The sequence below is a fragment of the Hippocampus guttulatus genome, chromosome 5 (genome assembly GCF_054856545.1).
Source record: "Hippocampus guttulatus isolate MCC_2025c chromosome 5, RoL_Hgut_1.0, whole genome shotgun sequence".
NCBI lineage: Eukaryota > Metazoa > Chordata > Actinopteri > Syngnathiformes > Syngnathidae > Hippocampus > Hippocampus guttulatus.
The window spans coordinates 15,596,648-15,619,521 of record NC_141265.1 but is presented as its reverse complement, the minus strand read 5'-3'; the positions used below and the strand labels follow the sequence as shown (position 1 = coordinate 15,619,521).

The following is a 22,874-nucleotide window of genomic DNA, read 5'->3' as shown; positions in this document are numbered from 1 at the left end:
GCTTCAAATTAACTTTATACTGTATTGGATTTGGAATTCCTGAAGAAAAAACGACCCCCCCCCCCCCAAACATTTGGATTTTTTTCCCCAACCTATAAGAAAATGTTCAATATGGCTCCGCTAGTCGAAACCCGTTATTCTGATTACTGTTGCGTTTGTGGAAAATGAATAAGCAGCAAAATCCACCGTGTTTATCCATCTCAGGAGGTGGCCATTTTGCCACTTGTTGTCGACTGAAAATGACATCACAATTGCTCACAGCTCAGCTTGCGAATGTCACATGACCAAACTCACAAAACAGGTGAGCCATGATTGGTCGTTGCCTGCTTTTTGCCAACATCTTGGACCATTCCCCTTTGCACAACGACTGGAATCATCCAGGGACCAGGGTCCTTTCATCTGCACCCTCCAGTTGACCTTAATCCGCAGGTTTTCAATGGGGTTGAGGTCTGGGGACTGGGTTGGCCTTGAGAGGTCCTTGATTCTGTTCTGGTGAACCATTTCTACAATTTTCAGTACGAGAATATGCTTAATTGAATTTACTTCAAGGCTTTTAAAACATCTTATCGAGGGTGCCAATCATTATGGAGGGCATTGTATATGTAGACATGACATTTCAAGTTTGAAATTATGTTTAAAAAAATGCCCACTGTCCAGGTGTTTTATTATGAGGCCACCCTCACCTTGACTGGTTCCTTTGAAGGGTGCACATACATCTAAAACAGTACAATATTGTTATTATTGACATGGAGAGGTACAGTGTCACTTGCTCATTTGTTGTTCAAAGTGTTTTGGATCATGTAGATGTATTTTCACAAATATCATTTGGCTCCAGAGGTGTATCAAATAAAGAAATACATTGCAAAAACCTTTGGAATTGCTGAAGAAATTCCCATTGACATCCTGAGCAAGCATGTGTCCCTCGGACGTGTATTCCATATGATGAACTTTATATGCACAGTATGTAAAATTCCCCCTCGGGGGATATTAACAGGAGTGTCGCTTTGAAGTCACATTCGAGTGACTCATGTCCAAGATGTACAATTAAAGGTTACATTAAACCTCATTAAATAAGAGACAAACATGATCCTGAAAAAGATCAACGGCGGCTTTGACGAGTATAAAAAAATGATGTGCCTCAAAACTTCCAACGTTCACGACCTAAATTGTGACAGGCTGCAATAATGTGCTGAGCGACTTCCAGCCGGGTCTCCTGCAGGGTGATTCCAAAATGCGTTCTGGCAGCTCATGGTCACCCAAAGACCCAAGGAAAACTGTTGATATTGTTTTAGGCTTTTAATGATACGCGTCAAGAGCAGTGGTTTTGGATGCTCATTGAGATGACAATGGTGGCTCAAAGAGGAGGAAACCAGAAACCGCATAAAGCCATGTTTGGTTTGATTTAACTCGCCCCGAGGACGTGGGAATTTTCTGGGTCTGCCCCTCTTGTGTAATATTATTTAAAACGGGACAATGTATATTAGAAAAAAAACTGTGTTGGGCAGCCAGGACAGAGACATATGTACCAGTAATACAGCATAAGAAATTCAATTTCCTTTGTCAACAGTTTTCCCGTTGTCATCAATAATTTTACTTTGTGGCGGCATCACAAGAAAAAAAAATCACAAGTAATTAATTCTTTCGACCCTCATTGCACTGACGTCTCACAAAATTTGCTGGCGTTTCACAAGACATGCCAACATCCTACGCAAAAAAAAAAAAAAAAAAAAATCATTCCAGGATTTTCTGACATTTTAACCCTTTAAATGTGTCACTTTGTTTCCCAGCACCACCGCGCTAACTCGGTTACAATATGCAGGTTTAAGGGGGCTCTTGATTTATGTAGGGGCTTGCTGGATTAACATCAACAGCCGGCCGCCACAGGCCCTGTCACTTTTCGTCTAGATTTTCCGCTTGATGGACTAACCCAGCTGATCTTCTTCAACCCAAAATACGCCCGTGGGGCAAAATTCTTACAGTTACGTAACCGGCCTCAGGTAACGCTACCGCCTCTCGACTCGCGTGAGGCAATCGCATGGTGAACGTGGACGCGAGCCCACCGTTCCATTTATAGAAGACACCGACCTGAAGCTGCTTGCTTTACCTGCCGATTAGGAACACCTGGAAAAAAAAAATCAGCTCATTCAATTTAAAAAAAAAAAAAGCAACACATTTGTTCCACAAAGCAACCAACAGTGCCTTTTATTGCTTGAAGGGAAGAGCAGATTTATGAATATAAGAAAAAAAAAACAAAGGCATCTTCATGTTTCTTCTTGTAGTCTTGTCAAAAAAATAACAAAACACTGTTTTACGTCGACATGGTCAAGTTTGAGTTTACATCAACATTTCATTCATTGTATGCTGTGTGAGGTCCTGACAAATTGCTTTAAAACTTTTTTTTCAGTAACAAGTTGATTCTACAGTAGCTAGGACTCCGGGAATTACATTTATTGCACCAAAAACACTAGAAGAGTTGTATTTGACTAACGAGAACAGAAAAAGAATATTGTAGTACTGCAAAAGGTGGCGGCGGGAGTTGATTCGCAATGTTAACAACCGATTATACTGATGTCAAGTGAAACTGAAGTTTAAATTAATTTTTAAAAAAAAGCTTAATCAGTAAGAAAGGCAAAGAAACGGTAAGAAATAAATCAGTTTGGGCGCAATAGGGCATGTAGCTCCTTCAACCATAAACATGGACGCACTCACTGTTTTGAAGCGATCACACGTTTCTGTACTGGTCAGGGAATCGTCAGCGCTGCTGTTTTGGTTCGCAACAGAATTCAGACAGGTTCTAGAAGTGAAGTATTCAACATTCATGTGTGAAACTGAGATCGGTTTTCTCCCAAGAAGCTTATGGGAGGAAGGTGTTTATTTGCCTTTTGATGGATGATGCAACCGGCTTCTATGATGGAGGGACGGCCACAGTTGGGGGTGATTACATTTTGAAGCCACTCGCAAACTTACAGCAGCAGGCTTCTTGTTGGATAAGAACTCTTGCCGATTGCTCAACTCGAGCTTACCGAGAATCACTTCAACATCACTTTGGCCTTCATTGAGGATATTAGAAGAGAGAGGGATTCATTTCTAGATTTGCTGCATGGGTCTCAGTTTGGGGGACACCTAGAAAGTGTCAATTAAAAAAGAGATTAGCCAAATGATCCATGAGACTATTTAATCATGTTTTGAAGGACTGACCTCAAAGTCGGTACCGGTGCACCCCTTGATGTCTTCTGGAGTGATTCCCTCCCACACTTCTATGAGAGTCAGCCCTTTAGCCTTATCCACATCAAAGACGGCCTGAGTGAAGAGAAGCAGGTGTTACGGAGAAAACCCCCCCCCCCCAAGAAACACCATGGCAAAGCAGGATAAAAATGAAATATCTTTTTGTTTAGTAGATGCAATTGAAGATGCAGAACGGGAAAGTGGGGGCGGGGGGATTCGATTGTTAAGGGGGCCGTCAAGTTCTGGAAAAAGAATTCAGATCACACGAGGATGGAGACAAGACCTTCCAGGTCAGCCATGCTGAGAAACTCCGGCTTGCGTATGTGTTTGCGTGTGTGCCACTGAGTGTGACGCAGCAGGTAAGCAATTAATTGCGGACAACATGAATCATTAAATGGACGCGACGAGTTGCCTACAATCGTCACCGATGCAGCTGCGTTGAGCACTCACACGCACAAACCCAATTCTGAGCACAGGTCTCAGTTCCCCTTAGCCCACTAAAAATATCGATAATGATATTTGGTAGGGCGGCCCGGTGTCCAGTGGTTAGCGCGTCGACCTCACGGTGCAGAGGTTCAATTCCAGCTCGACACAAAGTGAAATATTTCATTTTTCACTTTTGACGGTAATAGTTCACAGCATATGAAAACTTACCGGCTCAAGAAATTTGAATTTTACATAAGAAAGCAAGAATGATTTTTTTTTTTTTAAAGATAGAAATTGTGTAGCAATTTGCTTTGTGAAAAGTATTTTCCTTTGAGTTTAATGAATATACTGTATATGTGACATTCACTTTTTGAATTCAGCTATTGACAAAGTGAACTTTTCTACATCTTCAAACATAAGACTGCTAAATCACAGTCCCAAAAAAAAAAAAAAAAAAAAAAAAAAACTGAGCCTCCATCTCAAACACATTCCCACGTGGAGGACGTACTTGAAGGCCACATAAGATACTTCACAAATAGGAGCGCAAAAGACAAAGTGACCCGAATCCTGTTGCTTTCTCCCAGCGGGGAGTGACAGGCCGAGGCCTCGTCCACACAAAGCCCGTCACGGTTCAGCTCATTAGATTTGTGCGCGGCAGGAGGCTGACATCTCACTCCAAAATAGCAAGACAGATGGAACGGCATAGGGAGTAGGAGGATACACAGACACGGGCTCCGACACGCGTTTCTTCATGTGACGCAAGTGTTCTCAGTCATTATGGAACATTGAATAGCGGTCGTCGCAGAAAAAAAAAGGGTGTTTTCACACATGACGGGGGCATCAAAAATGTATTAATCATGAACATAGAGCACTCAAAATGAAGGGATTTCAACACCGTTTTAACTTTTACTCAGTCTTGAGAAGTCTGGGCCTGATGAATTCAGATCTCAAACGCCGTGTGCAAAATTGCGTGCACCTCAACTAAATTACTGTGTGCGCAGCTGGCAACAGATACAGAAATCGTGGAGACCGCCAGATTTACAAGCCGCATTAGGTGGCTCCGATGGTCGCGGGGGGGGGGGGGGGGGGGGGGGGTTGCTGGAGCCTATCCCAGCCGTCTTCGGGCAGTAGGCGGGGGACACCCTGAACCGGTTGCCAGCCATTCGCAGGGCACACAGAGACGAACAACCATCTATACTCACACTCGTACACCCAGGGACAATTTCGAGTGTGCCATTAACCTGCCATGCATGTTTTTGGAATGTGGGAGGAAACCGGAGTACCCGGAGAAAACCCACGCAGGCATCAGGAGAACATACAAACTCCACACAGGAAGGCCGGAGTCGGAATCGAACCCTGCACCTCGGCACCATGGGGCCGACGCACTAACCAGTCGACCACCGGGTCACCGACAGTAATATACCAAAGTTGTATTAACTTTGCAAGCCCAAGTGCCCAATTCTTGTTCATTGCCTGATGCCTATATAGAATTTCCGATCAATTTCAAGTGCCACATATCCAATATTGCCGCGCTTACCCCAAGGGAACAAAATGAAACAACCAATACGCTCATAAGCCCAAATTGCACGGGAGGAAATCTACAAGGAACCAGGCCAGCAGCTACAGGACTTAAGTGAATAGCGACGCATATCAAAACATTGCATCCAGTTGAGTTTCCCCCCCCGAATTATTGAAATGCAGGTACTCTGCACATCATAACTGCATTACTCGCCTGGAATTATTTTGGACACGATGATGAGATAGCATATTGACACCATGTTTAATTGTTTCTCCTTTCATCGTAGTTTAGATTTGCAGGGAGGTCTTGAATGTATTCATTTGTGCTGTTTGATTTGAGTGTGCACGTGTCACCAATCAAGGTCACTTTGACAGGATGCAAGTACCCCAATTGCCCCCCTTGAGGTGTAAAATAAATCACAACGGTTGTGCCTTAAACGACGCGGTGCAAATCGAACATCAATCAACCCCTGAAATAAATTCAACATTGGCAAACGGGAAACAAACACAAAAGATAATATGTTGCCCGGTCCCATTTCAGGACGACACGTGAGTGCAAGGGAAGTACAACACTCATTCCGTTTACAAAGCGTTCTCTCTCCTGTCTGTGTTGGAGCAGAGATGGACCCAAGCGAAGCTCGGCACACGATAAAAACAGCCCGAGGATTATGATGCTCATTAAAGGCATCATTTGCTGTGTTTATAGCCTTTCATTTCCTACAGCTGATAGGGGTCAAGCCGTTTCCTCTGGTAATTACCTCCAAGTGCGTAACTCTGTTATTTACTTTACTTTCGTTTTTTGGGGGGGCTTTTCCATACACTTGCACAGATGACTTTTCTGTGTCAAACCAAGAACGCTTTTGAGTTGGAAATGATGTCCTCCACAAGCTCACAATGGCAAAAGGGCAACTCCCGCATGCACGCCGTTCACAGCAAGAACTCGACTTAATTTGATTGATAGACACAGATTGGCGGAGGTAGTTGAGGTCAAAAGCCAAAACCATTGCAATCTTTTCATTTGTCTGCCCTCAGCCAGGAATGATTGAAACCATTCTTTCAACTTACAGGACCTTTGGTTGTAAACTATTACCGGAGGAAGAATATAGACCTTCGGTCGATTTTTAACCTGACTTCATGGAGTTACTGTTGCCTCTTCCGACTGTGGGTGAGAATCGGTATCAGGATATTACAGAGCTTCACGATGAGCTGATCATTTGAATCAGTCGGAATCTAACCCTGCATCGCTACACCGTGAGGCGGATATGCAAACCGGTGCCTCACCGTGCCGCCTCTTCTTATTATTATATTATTACTATTATTATTATTGCTCTTGTTATTGATATTGTTAATAATAATGTGTTATTATTGTCGCTAATGGGCGGCCCGTGGTTAGCGCGTCGACCTCACAGCGCAGAGGTACCTGGTTCAATTCCAGCTCCGGCCTTCCTGTGTGGAGTTTGCATGTTCTCCCCGGGCCTGCGTGGGTTTTCTCCGGGTACTCCGGTTACCTCCCACATTCCAAAAACATGCATGGCAGGCGGATTGAACACTCTAAATTGTTCCTAGGTGTGAGTGTGAGTGTGGATGGTTGTTCGTCTCTGTGTGCCATGCGATTGGCTGGCAACCAGTTCAGGGTGTCCCCCACCTACTGCCCGAAGACGGTTGGGATGGGCTACGGCACCCCTCTCGACCCGTGTGAGGATAAGCTAATCGGAATATGGATGGATGGATGGATATTGTCGCTAAAGTGAGTTTTTTTTTTTTTTTTTTTTTACAAATCCTTTGTCTTTGTGTTTATGATGAAACCACAGAAGGACAAGTAAATGGAACTTATTATGCCACGGAAGAGCTGTCATAATCGCAAAAATGAGTCTGGTTGAGTTTTCTTTCTTTGTTCTTTTTTTTGTTCATAATTATTAACAGTGGAAAAAGTTATTTTTACTCTTATATGGCTGTTAAGGCCGTTAAAGATTTTTAGATTTTCATTACTTAAAATGGGGAAAACGGGCCAAATCGGAACAAACTGGAACAGATGGTGTTTGACCTTAAAACATTCTACTGTGGCAAAAGACGCACAAAGGGAATTTCTGACGTGGTCTGACAGATCGAGAAAAGCAGCAGGAGATGAAATACGGAAGGCAATGACGGGGGCGGCACCATCCTGGCAGGGGCAGGAGAAAGAGATTTCACCTTTATGGACCGAAAAACGTCTCACTGGGAAATCTTGCGCAATTATAGATTTCCTTAGTCTAGCAGAAAGAGCGAAAGGGATGAAACGCTGTCGAACTTTGACCAGCGTCTGGTCAGTTTTATCAACATATAACTTCACTCTTCGAGAAATCAACATGCAGCGCCATTATTTGGCTGGAATGACATTTGCCATGTAATACACATGAATACACGTTTACAACAAAATGTTCAATTCCGTTGAGTACATTATACCCGTGATCCCCCACCCGCTGTGCCATGAGGGATCAGGAAGTGCCTTAATTAGTCAGATTTTTTTTTTTATTAAAACAGGCCTACATGAGTATATCTGTGAGAAAATTGAGACGTTATTCCATGAAATATACTTTGTGTGACCTTTTTTGTTCAGTTATCTTTCATACGATTTTTCTCATTTCAAATATGCGCCTTGGCAATACAGGTTGAGAAACATTGCACGACACGAGCATTTGGTGTGTAGGAGGCACCGTGACAGGTGAGCTCAGCAAAAAGTGTGACTTCAGGACAGCAGGAAAGCATCTGGCTCGCGAATAAATTCAACAAACAAAAATACTGGCACTTTTCGATTCCTTCCATTCTGTACAAGTTTTGTCTCATTATTAAAAGGCAAAAAAATAAAAAATACCCTTGACGTCAATTTCAGGAAATTCTATATTCTGCAGTAGTACTATTTTAACTAAAGACACCATGGGGGAAAAAAAAGATTTCAGGGAGTCGGAGGTTTGAAAGCTCCTCAAACCCTCACATCACATTTGTGTTTAAAGCCCGTGTGTCTGACATGTTTGGCTCGGTGACACTAAATAGGACGATAATATGCATGCGGTCGTATTCTAGCCGGAGAAACAACATGCCAGGCAGTGGTTTCAAGACAGGGAGAAGGGCTTCAAGAAATGACATAATAAGGCAAGCCGCGCCTCGGTGTGAAAAGGAAAACACGAAAACAAAATCAATAATGAGCCTCTAAAGACACTAATTGGTACTAAATTGAATCAAAGTCATATCGGTCCACCCCTGGTGCATCACAGTAATCATTCAACTTGTTTTTATATGCGTGCGTGTGTGTGTGTGTGTGTGTGTGTGTGTGTGTGTGTGTGTGTGTGTGTGTGTGTGTGTGTGTCGCAACAGTCGCTTATTACCAACGGGTAATGATGTTATGATGTTATCTAAGTATCTGAGAAGATGCTCTGATGCACAAGTGATCAAGCCTTACTTGCATGGATAACACATTTACAGCGCAACCCCCAATCAAGTTGATAAGAATATGAACGTTTTTTTTTCCAGAAAAATACCCTGCACCAAGCATCTTTCTCAGTTTGCTGCCGATTACCACAGCAAATCTCACAAGTGACTTTTCATGAACCTCGTTCATTGTTTATGCAGTGACGGGCGGGAAGCACAGAATGGGGCATTGCTTGGCGCCGCTGCGCAGCTGTAGGACGTCTGCTGCCAACGTAAGTCACTTCTAAAATATATATATATATTTATTCTCTTCAAGAGAGCCGTCACTGTGACATCAGGAAGCGTTCGGGGGGAGCTACGCGATTTCCTGCTATTCTGCAGACTCATTTATATGTAACGGCATGAAGAAATACGGTGCATTGATCAACAATGAAAGATGATCTTGTCTCATCCGCTTCACCCTTCTTTAAATGAGCAAACTCCTCAGGGCTTTCTTTTGCAACAATGACAGACACGTGTCGAGGTATGGTCTACTTCTCGTCGAAAGCGGTGAAAAAAGCCTCACTTTTTACTTCCTGGTAGGCTGCTACATTAACACTTCCAAATATGGGCATGCTGTTCCAATATTTATGGGCTGTAGGAATTTTCAAACCACATAGTATTACAATGCCTTTAAATCATTAAATATACATCCATCCATCCATCCATTTTCCAAACCGCTTTATCCTCACAAGGGTCACGGGGCATGCTGGAGCCTATCCCAGCCATCTTCGGGCGGTAGGCGGGGGACACCCTGAATCGGTTGCCTGCCAATCGCAGGGCACACAGAGATGAACAAGAATCCATGCTCACACTCACACCCAGGGACAATTTAGAGTGTTCAATCAGCCTGCCATGTATATTTTTGGAATGTGGGAGGAAACCGGAGTTCCCGGAGAAAACCCACGCAGGCACGGGGAGAACTCCACACAGGAAGGCCGGAGCTGAGATCGAACCCACAACCTCTGCACTGTGAGGTTGACGCGCTAACCACTCGCCCACTGGGCCGCCATTAAAAATACATTTTAGGGACAAAATCTATCGCATTTTTGATGAACACGTAGGTCAACTATGCTTTAATGTGGGTCATGATGGGGGGTACTAGCAAAGCCAAGCATTTTTTTTAGGTGGTACTTAAGAAAACGCTGCAATAAGTCAAAAATTGATCTCAGTAAATTAGAGAACTCTACCTCTATGGCCGGAAGTTGTTTTTTTTTCTTCAATGTGTATGTTAACTAAACAAATACAAACCTTCTCCGTGATGATCCTGTCCACACACTGCTTCCCTGTCAGCGGCAGAAGGCACTTGTCCAATATCTTGTGTTTACCTCCCTAAATGAAAGCAGCACAACATTTCAAAGAGAGCCTCGGTCTAAAGTTAGCACTCAAAGTCAGCCATTAAGACCTCTCAGTATACCCATCATTCATCTCAAAGTGAGAGCGGCTCCCATGTCGCTCCACAACACACACATTACACACGTTCTCCATCGTGAATGACAACACCCTTCAGGGCGGTGAGTTTGCGTTCACCTGCTGTACCATCTGGACGGTAGCTGGGCGCCAGACATGCTCCGATTGTTGAGCGAGTTTGTGCATGTTTTCGCTGCTCTTACTTTCCAATTTACATGAAGCCAAAGTTAAAAGTGTAGCACTCTGACTAATCAGCTCTTGACTCCAATTCTCGACTGGTGTTTGAATTAGCTAAAGACAAACGAGCAGCAAACTGGTATGTATGCTGACCCTTTTCTGCTTAAGAGCCATTAAGCAAACCATTAGGAGAATTACCATTAATCAGTCAGAACACTCACGGTCATTAGTGCAGGAAGTAGACACGGGGGCACAAAGAAAAATGAGGGAATGCACACATACATACGGTACACTCCAATGATACAAACCTTTGCTGAGTGCTCCATGGTGACCACCACTTTTGTTCCAGCGCTGGCCACCAAATCCATAGCTCCACCCATTCCCTTCACCATCTTACCCTGAAATGGCAAAGATAAATATTCATGATAATAGCAATAAATTTGGAACGGGACATCGGAATAGAAACGTGCCGAGAACAATCTATTGTGCTTTACCTCTACTTATGAATGAATGATCATACGAAATTATCAAGTTATGAAACGCCTCAACAGGAAATTATTGCCACCTGGTACGAAAGAAATTTCAAGATACGAAAGGTAAAAATACAGTAAGGGTGGCTACTCGCACCTCCGAGTTTCCTGAACGCAACATACTTGAAGCTGCTCTGCCATTGGCTATTCCCGAGGATCATCCTGGCATCCCATTGGCTAAGAAGCACTTCTACTGTATGTGTCCACGTGTGTAGAGAGATAGATATGTGTCTGTGCAGCGTCCTCGTCATTCGCCATTCGGTGTTCCGTTTTACGTAAATGTGCATCGCCCAGAAAAAGTGTTCACCAGTCGGGCGAACCGCTCACTATGCTGATGTTTGTCTTGAACATTTTCAAAGGATTGTTAAAAGCCGACAAAAGCAAATGTCCTTGGATCAGTTCTTTACAAAACGCCAGGCAAAAACCACTTCTGAGAGAGAACATGAACTGAAGAGGGCAAAAAACGATGAGGACGCAGTTAAAAGTTAAATGACCGTCATTTATTCATTGTTTTCTTTTACATTATGCACAACTTTCATTTATTGTGCAATAATCTAATTGTAATATGTATTTGTTACATATTTTGATGCATTTTTATGCTTTAGAAAACATTTATGTCAGAATTTTGGGGTGCTTGGAACGGATTAGGGCATTTACATGGAAAACGCGTCTACTTACAAAATTTTCTTGTGAAGAAATTTGACTTATTGGACTTATTTGTTGCACTTACTGTTAAAATTGTAAAATCGCATTGGAAAGTAGTGTTCATACTTTTGCCAGTATTTGATTATAATCATTTTTTCATTTTTTTTCAAATGGAAACAATGACAATATTTTACCGTGCTATGCAGAGAAATACTTTGGAAAAAAAAAGTGGAAAACAAATTTCTTCTTCAGAAGTGTCAATTATGATTAACCAAAACTTAAATCCGACTTTAAATATAAGGTCTTGCCGGTAACAAAACAGTTGTCATGTTCCCTTGCACGTTATCTGAACTGGAGAGCCTGCAGCTGTGAAGACGTTTAACTTGTCTCCGATGTGAAATGACATTTTTGTATTTTGGCAGAAATGTCAGCTGAAGCCATGTCAAGCACTGAGAAAACGAGAGCATAGCCATCTGTCCGAGGGGGACACCAGTGAATGGAAGAAAAATGGGCAAAAACACTCAAAGTTGCACTCGTATTTCTATCGTGGCTGTAGAAAGTTAAAATACCGCTGCCGCATCTTTGGTATTTTCCGCTGGCCATATTTGCCTGACCTTCCTAGCAAAAGCATTCCAGATCTGACAAGATTACAAAACGAGTCAATTGGGGCATAAAACCTTCACTGATGTTACACTGAAAGTGTAAAACTGGTACAATGTCACCAAGCATTCATTCAAACCAACAAAATGAATGATTTCAGGAAGATTTTGGAAGTTAAGTTTGCAATGGGTAGAGCCAAAGCACAGAACTCAATCCAAAGAAAAATCTATCAGGTGAGGGCTGTGCACGGGCTACATCCCGGCAATCTGATACATTTGGAGAGCTTTTGCCAGGAAGAGCGGGCAACCATAGCCAAGTCACGATGTGCCATGCAGATATGACTCCTACACAGAACACTGAAGGCTGTCATTAAATCAAAAGGTGCTTAAAAAAATGAAATAGTTTTGGAGTGCGCATGCACCATGACACAATCAACTCAGTAGACATTTTTATTTTTCCGAGATGTAATTCCTTTTTTGAGACCGTAAATTGTTCATATGATGTTTTTTTTCCAATTATTGTTTCGGAGAGTCTTTTGTGACCTCAACTCTTGAATATTTAAAATATGTTTGCAAAAGGGGCACATTTACTTTGTATCTCTACTGTTGCAAAACAATATGATGGACGGATAAAGAAAATTGAAAGCATTTAATGATTTACTCCCAGCTAATCCCCAAAAGCATGTTTGTCTGATTTGTTGTGCATTTGAAAGGATTTAAAGGCACCAAAAGCCACTTCGGCAGCTTCAATGCACTTTCCAAATTTATAGAGCTCCCCGTGTTACTTAAGTATCAGATCAACAAATGACTAAGTGAGAGCAGACAATGTGACCTTCAAAATGAAATAAATCTGAAACCTCATCTCGGCTTTCAGTTGGGTAAAACATTTTTTTAAGTGCCTCGGTGTCCCCAGTGAAAGAAAGCTTCTTTATAAATATTATATATATATATATATATACAGTGTGTGTGTGTGTGTGTGTGTGTGTGTGTGTGTGTGTGTGTGTGGCCCAGTGGTCCAGTGGTGAGTGCCTCGACCTCACAGTGCAGAGATACTGGGTTCAATTCCAGCTCTGGCCTCCGGTGTGGTGTTTGCGTGGGTTTTCTCCGGGTAATCCGGTTTCCTCCCACATTCCAAAAACATGCATCAAAGACTGATTGAACACTCTAAATTGTCCCTAGGTGTGGGTGTGAGAGTGGATGGTTGTTTGTCTCTGTGTGCCCTGCGATTGGCTGACAACCGGTTCAGGGTGTCCCCCTGCCTACTGTCCGAAGACAGCTGGGATAGGCTCCAGCACCCCCCGCAACCCTTGTGAGGATAAGCGGATCGGAAAATGGATGGATGGATGGATGGGTGTGCGTGTGTATGTGTGTGTGTGTGTGTATGCACCAAGTGGTGTGCATTATAAGAATCCCGAGTGCCTTCAGGGAGGCCAGCTGGGTCGGAAAGATATCAACCCAGCGCAGTGCGAGGGCGGCAAAAAGGAGCGCAGGGGTAAGTCTGATTTAATTGAATCTACTGTCACGCAACATCTTTGGAAGCAACCGAGTACAAAGCTGTTAATGAGTCCCCAAAATGACTTTAATGAAAGGAAGGATCCACTTTGCGCGTTAACCTTCAAACACGCCAATAAAGCCCTGCGACTTTCGTCAAGTGCGCACCTCTGCTTTTTATTTAATGCGCAGTTTCTTTTAATAGGATACTCTAGCTAGAAAGGGCGTCCTTTTTCCACACGATCGATGCTAATGCACATTCTGACATTCAAAGAGCTCGCCAGTGCGCGCACAAGCCCTCCGGGATGACCACGCCTGACCTGATACGAGCAAGTCTGACTTGTGTGATGATGAGTGTGAGCCAGACACCTGTGAGCACTCCTTCCTCACAATGACCTTAGCTGCCGTTAATCTGTGAGTCAGGACAAATGTCTGCCTAAGTGCGCCTGCTATTGTCGTGATCGATACATTGCTGGGGCGACTGACATTTGGCTCCTTCTGATCTTCAGCTTCGCATCTGCTGATCTGCAGACTTCACGTCAATTTGATCTTGATCTGTACGTATGCTTGTGTGTCTATGACCAAAGCAGATCCACGCATGGCAAAAACCGGACCACGTGTGAGCACTTCACCCACTTCTGATGCAAGTCATCCAAGGACCGACTATCAGATGTCTTTGAAAGATTATCCCGAAAGATTATCCTGTGGTGTGGGGTGTGTGAAGAGAATTTTGTTTCCTGATCTTCTTGGAAACAAGCAATTAACAAAGAGGACGGCCAATTGTTAATGTTCAACATTACAATATTTTCAGTCACAAATCCTATACGGGTTTGGCTGACCCAGAGAGTCCGCGACTGTGAAATGGCCCTCATGGACCGGAGTTGGTGACCCCTGATGTACAGTATCTAAGGTTTCCTGGTAGATTTTGCAACTCCTGAGCAGTCTGCTATTGATGCAATCACACATCTCACCTTTATGATCAGATATCCGGCCGCACTAGTTTATCATTCCAAATATTTTTTGATAAGCCCATGTTTATTTTGAAGCTATTTAGCCAACCGTTTCTCTTGTCTCTTTTTTCATATACTCATAAACTCATACACATACTCGCCTGCTCTTTAAATTAAGCCTTGCCTGAGGGCAGCTCCGCTTGTGCGAGTTAAATTGGTGTTAAGGGAAAATGTGAGCAGCTTAATGTCTTTTTCAAAGCGAGAGATCATGTGGGAGGCTGAGGGGAGGCTGGATCTGTGGCGTCGAACCCAAATTACAAGAGACATCTGATGTTGACGTGCTGCTAGGATGGCGGCGATCAGGACAAGTGACAGAGAGCAGATGACATTGATGTCACCGCTCACCCCAAGTTTTTGTTGTTGTTGCTGGGGTTTTTTTAAGCCACCGCTATGCTTTTCCTTTTCGGGCTGTTTCAAGGAGAAGTCAAACAACGCTAACGGCGTCACCTGATTTAAAAGGAAGCTTCACACAATTACTAATTGAAAAACTAAGAATACTGTAGGCGGCCCGGTGGACCAGTGGTTAGCTCGTCGACCTCACAGTGCAGAGGTTGTGGGTTCGAAGCCGCTACATTTCTTACCCGTTCAAAATGGCTGACAATCTCCGGCGTCCGACCCGAAAGATTCTCCATTTAATTACCAAGCGAAAGGCTACAGCCTGTCTTGCTTCCGCGGAAGACTAATGACGAGCGTTGGATGAAAAGGGGGGGACGATCCCGGCAAACGAACCCTCCAATGCATCCCGGTGGGATTCAGCCAGGCTTGCGTTTTGCTCAGTTTCTTTTTCTGCGTGTGTGCGTTTGTGTGTTACACGACTTCCAATGATTCCTGCATTCAAATGAGTTATGCAATGGCTTTTGATTAGGAGCCAGTCGGAGCTGTATAAACAAACCATTTTGCTTCAACCTGAGCCACGGTTAATTCTACTGCCATCCGCATGGAACAAAGCACACACACGATTAAAATGCACAAAAACTGACAGGTAATCTTTCAAGCAGCTCCATCGCGCAAGCTACCATTTTGTGGCAGCCTCAGAAAAATTGGGGTTAGAATGAACAGTACATTTGACACCGATAGTTCTCTTTTTGGGGTATGACCAGTTAATGGCTTTTTATGGTTCTTTTTCCACTCAGACAATCACAGACGTGACAGACTAACCAAGATGACATAGCTCTCTTCTCTTATTGGTCAGTGGTAAGTGCTTGTGAGTGGCGAGACAGCACAAATCAATGTGGCCTATGAGTTCTTTATGATTTCACAGCATATGTGAATTTATAGCAAGCTACACATGCTTCCACAAAACTCACAACTTGATGACAGCCACGCATTTACATTTTACAAATCAGTGTACTGTAATTCACAGATACTTGTGACAGCATGCCAAAACTGTGTCCGATTCAAAAGTCCAGCATGGAGCAGGGTATGACACAAAATCTTGATTTCGTATGAACGGCTGAATGCAGGTCCCCCCGCATTTAGGAGAGCTTACTCATGCCCCAAAACGATGAAACAACGTAGCAAATCCCGAACTGTATTATACTCTCGTGCTCTGTCACAAGCGATTGTTGATCCAGATGTTTCAGCCCGAGTGGAGATGTAAAAGCATTTCAAAGCCTTCAACCGGAAAACGTTTATCTGCATTTGCATATTGAAAGCGTTCAAAATCAAAATCGCGCCGAGAGTGCCGCATCCCGGACTCCTACGTTAAAACATTTCCAATTTCACGCTGTGCACCCATCTTTAGATGGTGAATAATTTTCATTATCAGAGACGGAGGAGGGGGGTTGTAATTCTCTTCATCCATGCTTTCAAAAAGGGGGAGATAATGAGAATTGAGGCATAGGTGAGGACGCTGGTGTTTAAGTGCGCAGTCCGTAACTTGGTATGGCCAAATATAACTGCGATGTAGAAATCCAGCATATTCAAGTGGCAAGATAATTCAACATGGTAACAAACAAAAAACAGAACTGGAGAGCTCAACACAAAATAAACCAACACTGTGAAATTGCTGTCCACATCTTTGCCAATGATGACAGCTGCATCTATAAATTAATGCAGTGCCCGAAGCAACATGTACACTTCAGTCAAGCGAAAAACTACCATGTGCCGGGGGCGTTTGTGTCCAGCCCCACCCCCCTCTCCAACAGTCTGCACAGGCTTTTTTATTGGGTTCTTGACCTTCGTAATCATTGAGAAGGGCTGTGGCTGCCTTGGTCCAGAGACCAATTGACCTAATCAAACATCTTGCTCAAATCCCACCCCCAGCCATTACACTGTAAGCGCCCGTGAGCTCACCCCCATAGAAGAAGAATTGCCATGTTCTGGTAGGAGTCGATGAGCAGCCTATAGTTTTGCGAACACCACTGTGCATAAAATGAACACAATGGTGATGAAAAATCTAATCGATATGTACTCTGGTACAACAAGAAACCATATCAGATAAGAGATACCCCCTCCCCCAAAAAAAACTGCTTTCTTTGAAGCCTGTGCAGCACCTCGGCACTGCCAGGAACATGTAATTTTTCCTCAAATAGCCCTGTTGTTTAGGAAGAGAAACACGGGATTCTATAAAATCAGGCTATTCACGCTTGTTTTCGGCTGAGTGGAAATGACACTGAGAGGGGATGTGAGATTTTGTCACTTGACACATTTAAATCCTTGCTTCAAATGGGAAAGATTGGAATACACACGGCGTCAATGGAAAGCATCGGTGTGGCCAAAAGCACCCCTCCTGCGTCACCATTAGATTTACTGTTGCCGCAATACTACAAGAACCATTTCCAAATATATACATTACGACTGACGAGAGCGCAAAACACCACAAAGGATTAACTGGGAGGCGGGGGGTAGTTCATAAAGTGCCGCTCCATAAATTTCTTTGGAGGCGACTTCCTGGTTCATGGAGGAAAATCAGACTGGCGGTGGCATGATGATTCTGAGGGGAGGTCGGGTTGGGGGGGGGGGGGGGGGGGGGGTTAATGATGCCACAGTGACTCGCAAAAATGCACGAATCGCATCCAGATTCTCATCAACATTGAAAGCCCTCTTCTGTGGTCAATTTTGTTTTGTGTTAACGTATCAATGATTTTGACCCAAGGCAGTCATAAAAATGTGAAATATCCTTCACAGGCGACACCCAATACAGCAGTGATGCCAATTCGACAAAATGACATCCAATAAGATTGCCAGACGAGTGGCAGTTCTAATGGACTGTCAGCATTTGAACCCCTGCCAAATGAGGAAAAAAAAAAGGAAGATGAAAAACAATCTTACTGGGATCATCCAGTTGGCGAGGTCTCCGTACTTTGACACTTGCATGGCTCCGAGCATTGTCAGGTTGATGTGGCCCCTGAAGAGAAAAGTCGCATCCAACAGAAGACAGCTGTCAACGTTTTGAGCCGTGGCTCTGGAGTAAGACGATTATTTTTTTTACATCTTTGTTACTGGCATCCGAGGTGAAATCTTCCCATTGCCTTTTAAATGTGGACAAATCCAGGTCGGGTTTGAATGTGATGGTGTTTTAGGGTACACGGGTTTTAGCCTGAATCTTCATTAGGACATTATTTAGCCTGCTATACAGAGTTTGTTCAAAATTTAAGATAAGAAAACCTTTATTTGTTTCACAATGGAGAAATTCGCAATTTACAGCAGCAACATTTGGAGGGAAGAAAGTAGAAAAACATAAGAAAAAAACACAAGTATTTGCATGCACAAAATACATTTACATGAACTGTACACAGTACAGAATGCAATATGAAATATAAATTTTAAGCATACAGTATGTGCAAGTGCAGTTTTCTTTTCTACCCCCCCCCCCCATTTTGCTGCTGTAGACTGCAAATTTCCCCAGTGTGGGACAAATAATGGTTATCTTATCTTAGTATTAGTATTAGCATTGCTTTGTGCATCACCGAAGTACTCGATGTGTTCTTGAAAGGGTCACAATGTTTACTTTGGGAGTCTGGTTTAATCTGTTGTTGGTGCAGTAATGACTACACGGCGACACTTTGTCGGATGGGCAATAAAAATGAATCTCGCTTTTAGTTACTCCTCCCAAACTTCCATCAATCTTGCATAAAGGCCAAAAGTGAGGTTCACTGTGTGGTTGTTGCTTGTGTGACTGCAAAGGGTTATTTCTGAGCATTATTGGATTTCCACGGGGTGGTCCATGCATGCGCGCGCGCACACACACACACATTCTTGCATGCACACGCACGCATGTACACAACTTTGGCGAGTGCAGGTGGGCAATACCAGACAGCTGACAAATCAATGGTAACCAAGGTGTTTGGAAATATTGGCCAGGCTGCTGTGCAGTCGCATTTGTTCGAAATGCTGTTTGCAAATACCCCGGGTTAGTAATTGACGTTGAAGCTCGCTTTGGTGTTTATCAAATGGGCTCTGATTCAAACACATACTTTGAAGAGAACATAGAATTTATTCGCGAAGGCTAACTTCGGCAAGTGATGTTCTCATATGCCAAGCATATCAGATTCGCAGAACTTTTTGAGTGTTACCCTCGGATCATGGCAAATGACTCATCGCTGGAGAAATAGGCAGCTCCGGGAAGCACTGTGACAGTCTCCTTTCCTGCAGAACATTGAAACAACTCTCAACTCCAGTAAATGAATACATGTTGAATGGTAATGCGCAAAGATAACCATCCATCCATCCATTTTCCGAACCGCTTGATCCTCACTAGGGTCGCGGGGGGTTCTGGAGCCTATCCCAGCCGTCTCCGGGCAGTAGGCGGGGGACACCCTGAATCAGTTGCCAGCCAATCGCAGGGCACACAGAGACGAACAACCATCCACGCCCACACTCACACCTAGGGACAATTTAGAGCGTCCAATCAGCCTGTCATGCATGTTTTTTGGAATGTGGGAGGAAACCGGAGCACCCGGAGAAAACCCACGCAGGCCCGGGGAGAACATGCAAACTCCACACAGGGAGGCCGGAGCTGGAATTGAACCCGGTACCTCTGCACTGTGAAGCCGACGTGCTAACCACTGGACTACCGGGCCGCCAAAGATAACCAATGAAATCAATTTGTATTCATGTTATTAGGCTTGTGTACAGGCTTCATTTTGAAGACTTCAATTCAGCATGGGCGCATATCGATTGGCCTGACCTGCGTTAATCAGGTCTGCATCCACTTCGGCATCAGTGGGGTATGGACCCTGCAAAGATTTAAAAACAAAACATGATTTACTGGGATTTGCTTCACGTGCACACACAGAGTGACTCAGAACGGTTGGAGACAATCGCATTTCTCTCACTCGACGAGACTTTGATTTTTGAGGGGGAGAGCTTAGTTGTTCAAAGCTGGCACACATAATTAAGACGTTTTGACAAATAAGGCATTGCCATGGACGCCTACACTCGCCTGTCAAAAAATGATTGCAATTTATTCCATCTCTGCAGCAGAATTCTTTTCTCTGGGCTCACTCAGTCAATAATGATTTTCCCACATACAAATGAAGAAAATTAGTCTAGCCACCACAATGTGTCGCATAACAAATTGAAAATATTATTATTGAGGGCCCCACCGGAGAATGGCCCCTCGTGGCTTTCTTTCCCCCTATGCACAGAGCACCAAAATATGAAATGCTAAAAATGAAAAACTTACCAGTCCTAAAATTCCATTTTCGCTTTGCAGGTGCACAGTGATGTCTGGCTTAATGAAATTGCTGGCCAACATTGGGATACCAATCCCGAGGTTAGCTGGTCAACGTTTTGTTGAAGGATCAGATTGAGAAACTTATCGATTTAAAAGGTGGTCATTGAATGTTCACTCCCAGTGGCATATAACAAACACTCTCTCTAATGTGGACCCTTCCCTGTTCCCCATCGTAAGCTCTTAATGGCCCGTTGATTAAATTCCACAGCACTCAACATAAATAATGAAATAAATAAATCGGTACCGTTGTGCAACGGGTAGATAATTCATTACAAACGTGGGGAAAGGAGCAAGCTGGTGCAGAGCTTCCCATGGCTTCCATTTGAATGAGGTGGAGTGACGGCAACAATGACGCGGTGCAAAAACCGGTTGACTGTCGGGTAATCTCAGAAACAAAGGATACCATACATCCCATCTTCAAACTCTAAAGCTGCTCGACGAATGATCCTTTCCCGGACAATATCGGAATCCTTCTTTGGTTTGGGCTTCTCTTCTTGGGGTTTCTTTACTGTGCGTTTCTGGAAACAGTCAAAAGGTTGCTTAAGTGATGTGTCCGGATATGAAATGACAACATTTAAACCGCAAAGTTCAAGGAACTGTAATGCCGCGTTGGAAAATTTTCAACCGGACATAATTGACATCACCCAAATGCATTTGCTAAGCACTTTGTTCCAACCCATTTTTATGATTATTATTATTTTTTTTTAATTTTATTTACCTCAATCCTTTTTTCGTAGCTGCCTCCCTGGACAACCCTGTGGATGTAAATGCTGGGGATGTGAATGTCTTCTTCGGCAAAAGTGCCGACATCTACCACCTCTTCTACCTGCAAAATAGAACATTTTCAAACATTTTATATTCAGGCAATATTTTAGATTTAGATCAATGTTTTTTATTTCACAGAAATCCAATTTCACATTTTTTTAAAAATCAAACAAGCACGACAATGACATATTCAAAACAGAATTTTTTTTGCCCCATTCTAAAATTTGCTTTGTTTCTATCATCAATATCCACAGAAAAAACACATTTTTTTCTTTGCAGATAATGTGATAATACAGGAAGTGCAAAATAGCTCTCAAGGCAAAGCATGCGAAAATTAACGTTTTAAATGTATTCAACTTTTAAACATGAAATGTAATTTAACATTGCAAAGAGGCGTCACGCTGCATGCCTCCATGTCTGCTTGCTGAACATCGTCAATTTGAACACTTTCAATCTCCTCCCCAGTGTAGAACTGAACAGATGGTCGAAAGCAACTTTGGTCAAATATTTGCAGCTTAGAAGCACGTACCTCGAGTCAAAAGTATCTAACAGTGATAAATCACTGCTTTTCAACATATAAAAGCGAACAACGCCTTTGGAGGAAAATGTCAGTGTGAGCGGCTCAGTGATTACCTTCCACCGTGCTCCTCTCAGGTCATAAGGACGAGTACGGTTTGTAAAAGTGATGCTGCTCATGGTGTCCGTTTCATAGCGGAAATTAAACTCTTGTAGACCGTTTTTTGGAAAATAGTTGCCACCGCCACCAGGGTGAGCAATCTCACTAAACAGAGACCTTTATTTTAGTGGGACATACGCTCAAAGTCAAAAAGAGGGCACGTGTAACATTTTATTATTATTATCATTGAGGAAATAATACAAATATAACGTGTACGCAAAATGCTAATTTTGGCCCTGCATTACAAATTCATAGCTCTCGGCTGCATAGTTGGGTGGCAAATGGAGAGCTCCTTTTATGGAAACGGGAAGGCAAAGGTACAAGGCTGGGACTAAAGACAATCGATATGGTCGTAATTTTCTTTTAGGCTGGGATAAGGTACAAAGACATTCTGGGCTACTGACAAAAAACAGACGAGGAAAAGAAAGTTATCTTCAAGGACACCAGATAAAAAGGTGCGGCAGCAAAAACTTTTCTTTGTTCACAGCCATGTTGTTTGTGCAAGCACAGAGCATCCATTAAGACATGCTTTGAACTATGGAAGTTGCTAAAAAAAAAAGGGGGGGGGGGTCATCCAGAGCCAAAAATATACTAACAAGAATTGAAAAACCGCCCAGCAGCAATCAGAGACTATGAGTGTTTGGATGGGATTTGGGGGAGAAGGCATTTATTTAACAAAGCCGACTGTGAACCTCGAAGCAAGTATGTCCGCAGACCAACTTTGCAACTGCATCACAACCCACTGTTTTGGTGACCGCAAGTGGCAGAAGTGGACTCAAGGTGACAGCAAGGTCGGAGTGAATGTCAGAGGTCTTTTGTAGCTAACTAACAAGACCCTGCAAAGAGACATTGATTTGAGGTGAGGTGGGTCAACACGATACAAGTCCAGGCACGAACGCACCTGCTCCTTTCCTCTTCGATAACAACGTTCAAAAAGGAGTCAGCACCAGCTTGCTGTTGGCATTGAATCTACTCGAGCGTCTAAAACACTGTGTTGACATTCACAGCAGGCCATGTCTGCAACATGGCTTTTGGCTCCGAGTCAACATGCAGAGGGGGAGAATCGATGCCGGTAGTTCCATTTTTCTTTTCTTTTTTTTTTTGTTATTTTTGGGAGAGAGCAGCCAATACATTGAGTCCAGTGGGAACAAGAACAATTTTCCTCCTTCCCGAAGATTGGATAGTGAACACACTTCTAGCAGGACATAGCAACCAATCACAAGAGAGCAAATGGAGACTTGCGCATGACATAACATAATTCTTGCACCCCACCCCAAC

At 43.4% G+C, this 22,874-nt stretch overlaps 1 protein-coding gene across 1 annotated transcript in view; it reads right to left on the bottom strand.

The window, feature by feature from the left end:
• Window positions 1-2,834: 2,834 nt before the first annotated feature.
• Window positions 2,835-22,874, bottom strand: part of oxct1a (3-oxoacid CoA transferase 1a) — a 32,606-nt gene continuing 12,566 nt past the window's right edge. Inside the window, exons 8-17 of the mRNA XM_086110810.1 lie at window positions 20,874-20,981; window positions 20,559-20,673; window positions 20,105-20,199; window positions 19,607-19,655; window positions 18,993-19,065; window positions 17,749-17,824; window positions 10,509-10,598; window positions 9,865-9,945; window positions 3,199-3,300; window positions 2,835-3,123 (exon numbers count right to left, since the gene is read on the bottom strand). Coding sequence (XP_085966936.1) covers window positions 3,088-3,123; window positions 3,199-3,300; window positions 9,865-9,945; window positions 10,509-10,598; window positions 17,749-17,824; window positions 18,993-19,065; window positions 19,607-19,655; window positions 20,105-20,199; window positions 20,559-20,673; window positions 20,874-20,981 — 825 coding nt within the window. The 3' untranslated portion in view covers window positions 2,835-3,087. The remainder of the gene's footprint in view (window positions 3,124-3,198; window positions 3,301-9,864; window positions 9,946-10,508; window positions 10,599-17,748; window positions 17,825-18,992; window positions 19,066-19,606; window positions 19,656-20,104; window positions 20,200-20,558; window positions 20,674-20,873; window positions 20,982-22,874) is intronic.